An 8,749-nucleotide genomic window follows, 5' to 3' on the forward strand; every position below is an offset into this window, starting at 1 on the left:
GGGTGACCAGAGCCTCCTCTGGGGCAGCTCTGGCCCCAGGAACAGCCATGCACCCCATCACTACAGCTCTCACCCCTCCAAAGCAGGCCTGCAGACAAGACTTCGCCTGAAGTCCTTTGCTCTAGGAATCAGGCAGCTGTCTTGCTAGTACTACAGCTCACTTGGGGTGTCCTGGGGCTGCAAGAGGGGAGGACATGGCGGGCTGGGGAGCCTAGGGGAGAGTCCACCTCTGCCTTCCCGTCATCAATAGATGGCTGAGCCTGGACTTTAAGCTCCCAGGAGCAAGGACTTGACTATTTTGTGTCCCCAGGGCCTGGGGCACTTGAGAAATGTTCATCGAATGAACACTGGGAAGCGTCAGGCCACCAGCAAGGCGACGTCTGAGGCAGGGGCAGAGGCAAGCCCAGCCATGTCTGGGTTGATGCCCAGTTCCCTGAACTCCAGCCCCGGCCTTTGGAGCCAAGCAAACCATCCCAGGTCTGGAAAGAACAGTGCTCCTGTCTAGAAAGGCCCAACTCCTCCCTTATGGGGTGTGCACAACTTGCTTCTGTGACTGGTAACCTTGACTACAGTCTGGATAGGAGTTGCTGGGGAACAGCTGTATCGGGTTCGACCCACATGTTGAGAGCCCCATGCTCACCCCAGACTGGTCCATGAAGAAGGCTGCCTGCCCCCTGTTCCTGGAGTACAGCTTTCCACTGTATGTGCTCCAACTGCTCCCTTAAACCCACGCTGGTATCTTCCTGGCAAGTGCCCCTGGAACTACAGCTCTTTAGCCTCCAGGGTCAAGGGTCAGGAGGGGCCTAGAGGATTTGTTAGAAGGCCTATGTCCCTCTCCAGAGAAGGTACCCTAGGCAGGGCCCTGAGTCCCACCGGCCATGGGCGCTAAGCCAGCACAGTGGGCTGGGGTGGGGGAGGCAGGAAAGGAAAGTCTCCGAGTAAGCCTTCACTGCAGAGAGGAAGCAGGCTCAGGAGCTGGTGGAGCTCCCACTCAGGCTGACAGAAAAGACCCAGGGCCAAGTCTGATGTTTACTGAAAAGCCCCAGAACAGCAGAGCTGTGTGAAGGGTTGCTTCTGGGGACAGACAGGAGAGACTCCAAGAGCGAGTTCAGGGTGCTCAGAACTCTCTGAGGGCAGGCCACTGTCCACAGCTTCTCCGCCAGGTGGCCTCATCTCCGAACCTCTGCAGCAGACACAAGCCTTAGCAGGGGCAGAAAGGACCCTGACCTCAACCCCGCTGCTCTGCCCTGCTCACCCACCACTCACCATTCAGGATGTGGAACTGGTCCGCAGTCTCGCAGAAACCTAGGGGCCCAGGCAGTAGTAAGGGAGGGCAGGGTGTCAGCCAGGAGGGGGACTGGGCTGGGGACACTCACCATACTTGGGAAAGAAAAAGATCTGGTGTTCTGTCAGGTTGGCTGCTCTGACTCGCTGCTCAAACACACTCAGGACAGAGTCACTCACGGGTAGTGAGCGGGCTGTGGGATAGACAGAGTTCCTGTGGATTCAACAGGGCAATGGACCCAGGACACAGCCAGGCCAGCGGTCTGTCCCTGCCCCATCTAATCCCCACACTGGCCCACGTGTAGCTGCTCCTTCCAGGGTGCCTGCTACTGAGAGTATCTGGATAGAAAGGGAATGGGGAGGGTGTGTATGTCCATCTGGGGTCACCCAGCCCATCAGGACAGCCCTTCCAGGATGCAAAGCACGAGGTCATGTGTGGAAGCCGAATTAGCACGCACCATAGAGTTTCACAGTCAGCTTCCTTGCCTTCTCCAGATACAGGATGGCAAAGCTCTGGTAGTCAGTCTCAGCGACAACCACATGCACTGGCCCACGGGTCCCTGGGGATGAGGCAGAGCCATAGCAGCCACACATCAGCTCCTCACCCCCTGCCTCCAGCCCTGCACCCTCTTGCATGATGCCCTTGTCTCACCTCGGAGCAAGAAGCGGCCGGGGACCCCTGTGTCTTCAAAGAGTTGGCGTACCTGCCAACAGATCCCATCTCTGGGGAGGGAAGAAGGTATGGTATAAAGCGTCACTCAGGCTCTAGGAATTCCAACCCAGCTGGGGCCATATGGGATGTCTAACCAGGCCACAGAAGAGCTAGGGGTGAGGCTTAGGGTCAAGAGGACAGGGTCAGGTGGGCTCAGGCGCTGGGGTGAAGGTGGAGGCTGCACTGGGACTCACAGCTTTCGGAAGGTACTGACGACCATAGCTGTACCCTGGGGAGCTGTGTGCAATGTGGTGGCCTCGGCCCGGTGGCCCTGCTCCTGAAGAAAGCGGCATGCAGAGCCCACAGCCACAAGGAGCCACGTCCCTGCAAACTGGCAGTGGATCGGGAGGGCTCAGGACTGGCTGAGGGAACGGGCACCCTGTGCCAATCCTGCCAAGCTGCTCCTTTACCTACTCCCACTCACTCCCAGCTTTTACCTGCTGAGCATTGAAATTGGCCTGGGCCTGGATGGTGCTGATGGGGGATGTAGACCCAGAGGGCTTCCGAGCCCTTTGGCCCAGCGAACTGGTTGTCAAGAGCAGGGTGAAGAATAACACTGCCCCAGGGGACAGCATGGCGGTCCTGTCAGGCACAGCAGGTAACAAGACAGGGAGGTGGAGGGCTGCACTGTCCCAGGTCAGAGTCCACTGTCCAGTGCCACAGGAAGCACAGCCCAGGAAGTCCACATCTGTCTTCCGCTTACTGAACCCCTACCCCAAGCTAGGGGCCATCCTAGAACCTGGCCTTGACAGGAGCTAGGCATTGTGTCCCCAGTGCAAAGTCTGGGTTGACTTCTGCACCCCGATTTCCACTTGAGGTCAGTGCTCAACCCTTGGCACGCCAGTAACTGGTCTTATCCCCACAGCCAACAACAACGTGCTCATAAAGCTACTTGTTCAAAGCCCAGCAGCAGAGAGAGCCGGCGCTGGGTCTCGAACCCGTCCAGCTGGGCCAGGCTCATTACCGCCGCCCTTTCCAGGAGCCAGGAACAAGCACGGCTCTAGGAGCGCGAGAGCACGAGCGCGCGCAGGCGCATAAAGAAACGCCGGCCCAGACCCGGAGCCCGAGGCGCAGGCGCAGGCGCAAGAGAAGTGGCCATCGATGCCTCGGGGCTCAGGGCGTCGAGCCTGGCTTCTCGGTCAAGACGCGGAGGCGGGGGCTAGAGCGGCGGCGGAAGCGGGGCGCAGCGCAGCGGGCGGAGGCGCCGCGGTGAGTCCCGGCTTTGGCCCCGCCGTGCTTACCTGTGTCATCTGCCCTGTCCCTCGTCACCGGCCTTGTACTCCTTACGCCCTGTCCTGCCGTCCCCAGCCTGGTGCCCCCTTCGGTCTCCCTTTGGCCCCCGCACTGGCCTTCGTTTATTCTCTCGGGCCTTGTCCAGGTCATGAGCCTCGCCCTGCCTTCGCTGGCCTTTGCCACCTTCACGGGCCTTGTCCACTGTCACCAGCTTTTTTTCCTGCAATGCCTACACATGTACAGCTTTTGGTGGCCAGTGGTGGCCTTGGCAGGCTGTCACCATCCTGCTCCACCGGGCAGTGTTCAGTAGGTGAATGAAGGAGCTGCTGCCCGGTCTGGCTAAGCAGCAAGGCGCGATCCCCGCTGTCTGCTGCCCGGTCTGGCTAAGCAGCAAGGCGCGATCCCCGCTGTCTGCTCCGACATTCAGAAACCCCATACACTCTGACCACCCTCCCGGCCAGGCTCTTTCCTGAGTCCACAAGGCAGAGGTCACTCCCTGCCCAGGAGAAGCCCCTTCTCAGAAGAAAGTCAGCCCTGGCCTAAAGTCTTGCGGCAGCACGGTCAAAGACAGAGAGGGGTGTCTGTCACTTGGTCCTTACGGCTAGAACTTAGCTGCCAGCTTGGGCAGCACAGACCTGTTTGCCTGGCCTTGGCCCTCAGATGTCTCCCTGGGCTCAGGAGAATGGGGAGGGTGTCAGAGCCCCCCCCCCCGAAGGTGTGAAGATGGGGACCACCTCCCACTCTTCAGGTTGCACTAGGCCGACTGGTACTGAGATGCTTACCATCTGGTCCAGCAAGTCCTTTGGTGCCCCTGGAGAAGGTGGGGTGGTCAAACATTACTGTCTGGGTGCTTCAAGAAGTATTGGGTGGGACAGTGCTCCTGGTACCCCCTGCACATGCTCAGTGCAGTGGAATTCTCAGCTGGGCAGTTGGTAGGGCTGGAGGAACAGCCAGGACTGCCATGTCTGGAGCACCAGGCCATCAGTCTCTCCCTGGGGTTGGGAGTGCAGAGGCCTGGGCTCAGAGCAGCCACTGGTGGGTTTCAGGACCGTCTGGGCAGAATGTCACGATGGACGAGGGGGGCATGCCCCTGCTCCCCGACAGCCTGGTCTACCAGATCTTCCTGAGCCTGGACCCTGCAGATGTGCTGACTGCTGGGCTGGTGTGCCGCCAGTGGCAGGCTGTGTCCCGGGATGAGTTCTTATGGAGGGAGCAGTTCTACCGTTACTACCATGTGGCTCGAGATGTGCCCCGCCATCCAGGTCAGTGCCCACACACAACCTGCTAGCCTCAGGGCAGGGGCTCATGGCTCGAGGACCTGACACATGGGCCGTGTTGGGAGGAGGGAGTCTCTGTGATAGGTGAGACCTAATTGGTGAGTAGTGGGTGTTCCAGAGGCCCTACAGTACAGCTCTTGGTAGCCATGCTGTCAGCTCTTGGTCTTTATTAGTAAGGGAGGCTGGCATGCAGGAGTGACACCATATTGCCCACAGCGGCCACGTCCTGGTATGAGGAGTTCCGACGGCTCTATGACATGGTACCCTGTGTGGAGGTGCAGACACTGAAGGAGCACACCGACCAGGTCCTGCACCTCAGCTTTTCCCACTCAGGGTACCAGTTTGCTTCCTGCTCCAAGGACTGCACTGTGAAGGTGAGGGTACCTCTCTCATGTAGCAGAACTCAGTGGAAAGAGAAGCCACTGGGGAGAAAATCAGAGAGGGTCCGATAGGCCCTGGAGGCCTGATCTGGACCACACAAGACCCCAAGCTAAGAACAGCTCGAACCTCTAGCTCCAGGGGCCAGCCCTCTGCATTGGTAGGGTGTAATAAGAGTGGGTGGTAAGGGCCTAGGACGAGATTCTTACCCCATGAGGACTCAACCCCCTCAGTGGAGAAGAGTCGGGACTTGCCGGAGTGAACTGGCCAGGTAATTACCGTGCAGCCCCTCTGGTACAGATCTGGAACAACGACCTGACCATCTCCCTGCTGCACAGTGCAGATATGAGGCCATACAACTGGAGCTACACCCAGTTCTCCCAGTTCAACCAAGATGACTCACTGCTGCTGGCCTCCGGGGTGTTCCTGGGGCCACACAACTCCTCCTCAGGCGAGATAGCTGTCATCAGCCTAGGTGAGTGTGGGCGCTGGGTTGGGCTGCCCTCGTCATTGTGCCCGTCAGCAGCATGCCCAGCTGTGGCCTTCCCCACAGACTCCTTCGTCCTGCTGTCCCGTGTGCGAAACAAGCCCTACGATGTGTTTGGCTGCTGGCTCACAGAAACCAGCCTCATTTCGGGGAACCTGCACCGCATCGGAGATATCACCTCCTGTTCAGTGCTGTGGCTCAACAATGCCTTCCAGGTTCAGACTGGGGCAGGGACAGGCTGGGCAGACAGGTGGGGTAGGGCAGGGGCAATAGAGAGGACGATGTGGGAAGGGCTGGACATGGAAGAGCAGATGCAGGACCTAGGGTAGGCTGCTCTCCAGGCCTGGCTCTCTGGCCAGCACCCACCTGTTGCGGGCCTTGGCTTGTGTCCCACGTAGGATGTGGAGTCAGAGAACGTGAACGTGGTAAAGCGGCTCTTTAAGATCCAGAACCTCAATGCTAGCACCATCCGTACAGTAATGGTGGCTGACTGCAGCCGCTTTGATAGCCCGGACCTCCTGCTGGATGCTGACGACCAGCCTGGGCTCCCCTGCCGAGTCTTTGACCTAGGTGGGGACAGCGAAGAGGAAGAGGACCCTGACCCGGGTGTGCACACCTCTGGTTCTGGCCATGTCAAGGAAGGTTTGCGGCGCATGTTGGATAGCATGTTGGATGGACATGCACAGCTATCAGATTGTGCACTGGAGACCAAGGTGGCTGAGCTGCTGGCTCAGAGCCACACCAAGCCCCCCGAGTCTAGTGATGCTGACACCAGGAACAAGTACCTCATCTTCACCACTGGCTGCCTCACCTACTCACCACATCAGATCGGTAATGATGGGCAGGGCAGAGCTGGGCCTGGGAGGGTCAACAGCCACTGTGGTGCTCCCCAGACAGCAAGTCCACAAGCACAGCTTGGATCGTGCCTTGGGATACAGCTCTGGCCTTGACACACTTGATTCTGTGTCAGAGTGGTGAAACCCAGGCAGGGGATTGGTTGGCCAGTGACCAGGTGGGCAACTGTGCTTGAGTCTAAGTGTTGGCAGTGCTTGTGGACCGCGAGGGCTGTTCTTGGAGTGGGAGTGCCCGGTGGTGATGTCCCTGCAGGCTCCGGATGACCCCTCACCCTGGTCTCCATGCAGGCATCAAACAGATCCTGCCACACCAGATGACCACAGCAGGGCCTGTGCTGGGTGAGGGCCGGGGCTCCGATGCCTTCTTTGATGCACTGGACCATGTCATTGACGTGCATGGGCACATCATTGGCATGGGCCTGTCTCCTGATAACAGGTGGGCCTGGTGTGCTGGGTGGGACACCACAGATGGCCCCGATCTAATAGCATGCTTGTACCTAACATGTGTCCCATGCTCAGGTACCTGTATGTGAACAGCCGTGCCTGGCCTCCTGGCTCAGTGGTAGCTGATCCCATGCAGCCGCCACCCATTGCAGAGGAGATCGACCTGCTGGTGTTTGACCTCAAGACCATGCGGGAGGTGAAGCGGGCTCTGCGAGCGCACCGTGCCTACACCCCCAATGACGAGTGCTTCTTCATCTTCCTGGATGTCAGCAGGGATTTTGTGGCCAGGTGTGGGCTCAGGTGGGCCCCAGGGCTTGGGTACGGGCTCAGCAGGTGGGTGTGGGCTCATCCAGATGCTATCCCACAGTGGGGCTGAAGATCGGCATGGCTATATCTGGGACCGCCACTACAACATCTGCCTAGCCAAGCTGCGGCACGAGGATGTGGTCAACTCGGTGGCCTTTAGCCCCCAGGAGCAGGAGCTCCTGTTGACAGCCAGCGACGATGCCACTATCAAAGCCTGGCGTTCACCACGCACTGTCCGTGTCCTCCAGGCCCCGCGCCCACGCCCACGCCCCTTCTTCTCTTGGTTTACCAGCCACAGGCGCTGAAGGCATCAGGGACTCGAGCCATTGGGACCCACTGGGGAAAACCGTACCCCGCGGTTCTTTACTGCGCCGGGGTGGAGTAGCTCATAGCAGTAATGCCTTAGGAGGGGACAGCCTGACCCCAACACACTCACATGCAACCTGCTCACTTAGCCGTCAGGCTCAGCACTAGGGTAGCCCTTGCTGGCAGCACCAGAGACCCCATGGCAGCCTCTTGGCCAGCTTGGGGTACACGGGACAGTGGAAGTCCTGTTCTTCACCTACCCTTTCCCCTGGGCTGGCAGCTCACACAGCTGCAGACTGACCACTGCCTGGGTACCTTTTACACAGCAAAACCCACACCCTTGGATGTCCTGAGTGTACCTTGGGTGACAGGCCATAGGCTCTGGCCTCTGATACTTTGCGCTACTGACTGAGCAGCCTGCAGTGGACCATGGGTGCTGCATGTTGCACTCATGAACTGTTTGGGTTAATGAATAAAAAGTTGGCAACAGCACATGCCATCTAGTCCGTTTATAGGGAGGTCCCAGGCTCTGCCCGCCATTGTCATCCTGATGACCGACCTCTGCCCCAGGGATCCTCTGGGGGGCTGAAGAGGAAGTGCTGGTTCAGGTGTGTATCCCTGGACTTCAGGGATGCCTGTCCACGACTGGCTGAGTGCTGGTGGATGCAGGAGGTGGACACCGCCAAGCCTAGTTCAGTGCTTGGGAGAGGGTGAGCTTTAACACAGTCAGTGCCATCCGGAGAGAGCTCCCAGAGCAGGGTACAGTGGTACAGCCCTGTGATCCTTGCTCCTCAAGGGCTGAGGCAGGAGGATAGGGAGTTAAAAACCTGCCTGCACTACAGAACAAGTTCAGGGCTGATCTAGGCAACTGGGTTAGTCTCTGGCTTAAAAAAGTAAAAGAAAGTTGGGGGTTGTGGCTTAGTGGTAATAGTGCTTGCCTATCATGCCCTGGGTTCAATTTCCAGTGCCACCAAAACAAAAACTCGTAGAATGTGTGAGGACCCGAGGTGCAGAAGGGTAGCTTTAGGCCAGCCTGGGGGCTCCCATCATCTACCTTATCCAGTTAAGGGTTGTGTGTGTGATGGTGGCAGTCGGGAAGATTTGGGGCTCTGATAGGGCTAGCATCCAGAGTGACCCAAGTAAGAACTGGGATCTCATTTAAAAGTTGCCCTGCTACAAAGAACAGAGAAAGCTTACTCGGGACTGAGTGAACAGGGCAAATGTCCTCCTAGGTCCAAGCCAGCAAGTGAGCAGGGGTTGCTTCCCATCCTTCTGGTGGGAACCACACTGGCTGCATATCACGGCGATGGGACAGGCCTTGTCTGTGACCCTGTTGCTGATGTTGGAAGGTAAGATGCAGGAGCATCCGCCAGATGAGCAGCAGTGCCGAGGGGCAGGAGGCAGCCTCCACTGGAAAGCACCAGGGCCGCAGGCCAGTCCACAGAGCCTTTAAGGAAAGCGAGGAGGA

General features: G+C 58.6%; 2 protein-coding genes across 4 annotated transcripts; one reads left to right on the forward strand and one right to left on the reverse strand.

Annotated features, from left to right (window-relative positions):
- Positions 1-1,010: 1,010 nt before the first annotated feature.
- On the reverse strand, positions 1,011-4,504 carry C8g (complement C8 gamma chain). Of its 2 annotated transcripts, none has more exons than XM_059260308.1 (7): positions 4,012-4,504; positions 2,191-2,327; positions 1,937-2,007; positions 1,743-1,844; positions 1,377-1,478; positions 1,267-1,305; positions 1,011-1,183 (listed from the first exon to the last, which is right to left on the reverse strand). In XM_059260308.1, exons 1-7 carry the CDS (start codon positions 4,012-4,014, stop codon positions 1,170-1,172), a joined length of 468 nt encoding a protein of 155 aa, XP_059116291.1. In that variant the 5' UTR covers positions 4,015-4,504; the 3' UTR covers positions 1,011-1,169. The 2 variants fall into 2 exon arrangements, with proteins under 2 accessions (XP_059116291.1, XP_059116290.1); XM_059260307.1 differs by lacking the exon at positions 4,012-4,504 and adding an exon at positions 2,434-2,995.
- On the forward strand, positions 3,072-7,773 carry Fbxw5 (F-box and WD repeat domain containing 5). Of its 2 annotated transcripts, XM_059260306.1 has the most exons (9): positions 3,072-3,205; positions 4,276-4,491; positions 4,723-4,880; positions 5,185-5,359; positions 5,438-5,586; positions 5,770-6,202; positions 6,514-6,661; positions 6,745-6,957; positions 7,037-7,773. In XM_059260306.1, exons 2-9 carry the CDS (start codon positions 4,299-4,301, stop codon positions 7,278-7,280), a joined length of 1,713 nt encoding a protein of 570 aa, XP_059116289.1. In that variant the 5' UTR covers positions 3,072-3,205; positions 4,276-4,298; the 3' UTR covers positions 7,281-7,773. The 2 variants fall into 2 exon arrangements, with proteins under 2 accessions (XP_059116289.1, XP_059116288.1); XM_059260305.1 differs by lacking the exon at positions 3,072-3,205 and having other exon boundaries at positions 4,146-4,491.
- Positions 7,774-8,749: the final 976 nt, after the last annotated feature.

The sequence above is a fragment of the Peromyscus eremicus genome, chromosome 4 (assembly GCF_949786415.1).
Source record: "Peromyscus eremicus chromosome 4, PerEre_H2_v1, whole genome shotgun sequence".
In the NCBI taxonomy this organism is placed as follows: domain Eukaryota; kingdom Metazoa; phylum Chordata; class Mammalia; order Rodentia; family Cricetidae; genus Peromyscus; species Peromyscus eremicus.